This window comes from Penaeus japonicus, unplaced genomic scaffold, assembly GCF_977035675.1.
Source record: "Penaeus japonicus unplaced genomic scaffold, GWHDUDI00000001_assembly GWHDUDI00000017, whole genome shotgun sequence".
Classification (NCBI taxonomy): Eukaryota; Metazoa; Arthropoda; class Malacostraca; order Decapoda; family Penaeidae; genus Penaeus; species Penaeus japonicus.
Window position 1 is genome coordinate 13,775,743 of NW_028234419.1, and position 2,500 is coordinate 13,778,242.

The 2,500-nt window shown below is 43.6% G+C and overlaps 1 protein-coding gene across 2 annotated transcripts in view; it reads right to left on the reverse strand.

Moving 5' to 3' along the window:
* Nucleotides 1-2,500, reverse strand: part of LOC122265936 (putative sodium-coupled neutral amino acid transporter 11) — a 127,575-nt gene that overhangs the window by 225 nt on the left and 124,850 nt on the right. For both annotated transcript variants that reach the window (XM_086545987.1, XM_086545986.1), the window contains 2 exons: nucleotides 1,981-2,231; nucleotides 1-1,510 (listed from right to left, as the gene is read on the reverse strand). The exon at nucleotides 1-1,510 is cut by the window's left edge and continues 225 nt beyond it. In XM_086545987.1, the coding sequence (XP_086402113.1) occupies nucleotides 1,259-1,510; nucleotides 1,981-2,231 (503 nt within the window). In that variant the 3' untranslated portion in view covers nucleotides 1-1,258. The remainder of the gene's footprint in view (nucleotides 1,511-1,980; nucleotides 2,232-2,500) is intronic.

The window sequence follows — 2,500 nt, forward strand, 5'->3', positions numbered from 1 at the left end:
TGATATTTACCCGGCAAAATGAGCCAAGGTTTATAACACGAATCATCATACATCAGGCAGCAACCGAGGTCCTGTCGATCGGTTGACAAATCTAGAAACATATTTATATTTTCCTCTTCATCTCAAACGCCAAACAAGTGTATCATCACAAAGCTCTAACGCCCATGATACCGTCTGCATAAAAAAGCATCTATCCGGTCTATACGAACGGGTGAAAGCCCACTAAACTACGGGTGCAGAGGCACCGTTCCTTCTGTGATGCGTTCGTACAGCCGTTGCGCATTCATGGATTCTGAATAAGTTCAGACAAAATCAAATCAAGCATTCGTTTGGACTAATCTTCTCCTCAACTGAAAATATTTGAGGCCACGATGTTTCTATACGTGCCACTAATGTCCAAAATTCATAATTATATATTCATAGGCACACAAAGACACAGCAATGGCAATAAGTACATGACAAAGTACTCTTAATCTTATAGAGAAGAAAGTCAAATGCCAAATACAACGTCTGAACGCCGCATCACATCTGGAAGGTGCCAGATTCTCACATTAGAAGTAGACATGACAGTTACGCCCCTAAAGTCATCGTGGGCGTAAGTATGAAATTCATGATACAGGCCTATAATATTAGCATTTAATTCACGAGCATGGTCCTTTTCTTACGTAGGAAGAATGATTGAACAAAACAAATTAAATCACTGAGTATGGAGGGGGAATCACGCTTGCTACCCAGGCAAGATTATATCATCATTATACATATGCAATAATTCAGTATCATTCTTTGACTAATTTACATATATTTTTTTGGTAAACAAAGACATACATATTTTCAAAATTCATCCTTCCTCGTGCTATGTGTCTTAGTCCCACATTCCTCCCCTGGCGCCGGAAATGCCAATGATTTCAAAGATATACTCGTGATATATAACGTGCGATTCAAAAGTATGATTATGCCTGAAATCAGTTACATGCACATAATAATGGCCTTTCATAAAACCAGTACTATCAGTAGCTTTTTCTCCATGCCATTTTGATTAATTTCTTTTCTTTTACACCAATGTTTACAGCTGGTATCTTTATTTTGCTCTGTGCTGTCATTCTTTATCGTCAAGATAAACAAGAACAGAAGAGATGGGAGAGACAGAGGAAAAGAAGAAATCGAAATTTCGAAAAAAAAAAAAAAAAAAACACAACAGTCAGATCCCGGAGGCAATCAGCTTAGTCCCCCAAGCCGTCGCGAACCAAATCCCTGCAGCTTAAAAGTTAAACTCGACCGCCGTGTCGTTCACGCCGGATAAACAGTAGGGCATCTGGGTGCCATGGGAACACTCCGCCAGCACCTCGATGTTCCTGAAGAGAGACACGGTGCCGACCATGGCGCTGGTGACGCCGAAGATGGCCACGCCCCAAGCCGTCCACTTGCTCTGAGCCCACAGGGGACCCTCCTCCAGCTTGATGTAGCAGAGCGCGGGGAGGATGTAGGCCAGGGGCACGGCGCACATGATTCCCTGGGGAGAGGAGGGAAGGTTAGGAGCTGAAGGGCATCGTGACAGACAGGCAGGTCACTGTATTCTGGAACCTGCACAGTGACATCTGACGACTAAACCTATGTGACAACCGTAGACTAAGCATCTGTTTTAGCTGAAGACTTGAACGCCTGTTGCATCTGAAGAACCTAAACAACAGCGATAACTTGAAAATTAAAGATCTATTATATTTGAATTGTAAAACCTAAACGCATAAACCCTTGCGATTTCTAAAGGGTTGTACATCTGTTACATATGAAATACAAGCAACTGAACACTGAAGCAACCGTGATAGCCGAGGCTTTCGACACCTGTGACATTTGGAGACTGAACATCTGTGACATTTTGAAAACTGAAATGATGTCGGTTCGGAGAGACTTTCGAAAAGAGTAAATGATAACGGAACAAAACAAAAGCGCAACGACCCAACGTCTCCCTCAGAGAGGCCTTACGTTCAACTCGAGCACGATGCCGAGGCAGTCAGTGGCGAGGGAGAGCAGCATGCACAGCAGAGCGATGAGGACCGAGAGAACGGCGTGGCGGAAGAACGGCTGCGGCTGGTAGTCCTGGAAGAACGCCGTCTCCAGAACGTCCCTGGCCACGAAGCACTCGATGGGGAACGTGAGCAGGATGGTGACGGCGTAGAAACCGCGGCAAATGTTCATGAGGTCGTCGGCCCAGCAGTAGTTTTCGAAGACGTCACCTGAGGGGGGGAGGGAGGGGGTTATTGAGGAAGGGGACGGTGGGCAAGGGGTTAGGGAGGATGGTAAGGACATTAATAACTGGGATGATGATAATGACAGTAATAATGATAATAGAATAACAACAATAATTGTAATAATGGCTATACTGATGATGATTCGATATATTTTGTAATACGCCCCATTAAATATATGTAAGTAAGAACTTGTAATCATCTTTAATTATTTACCAATCTACCTATGTATACATAAATATGTAACTCAGATCTGT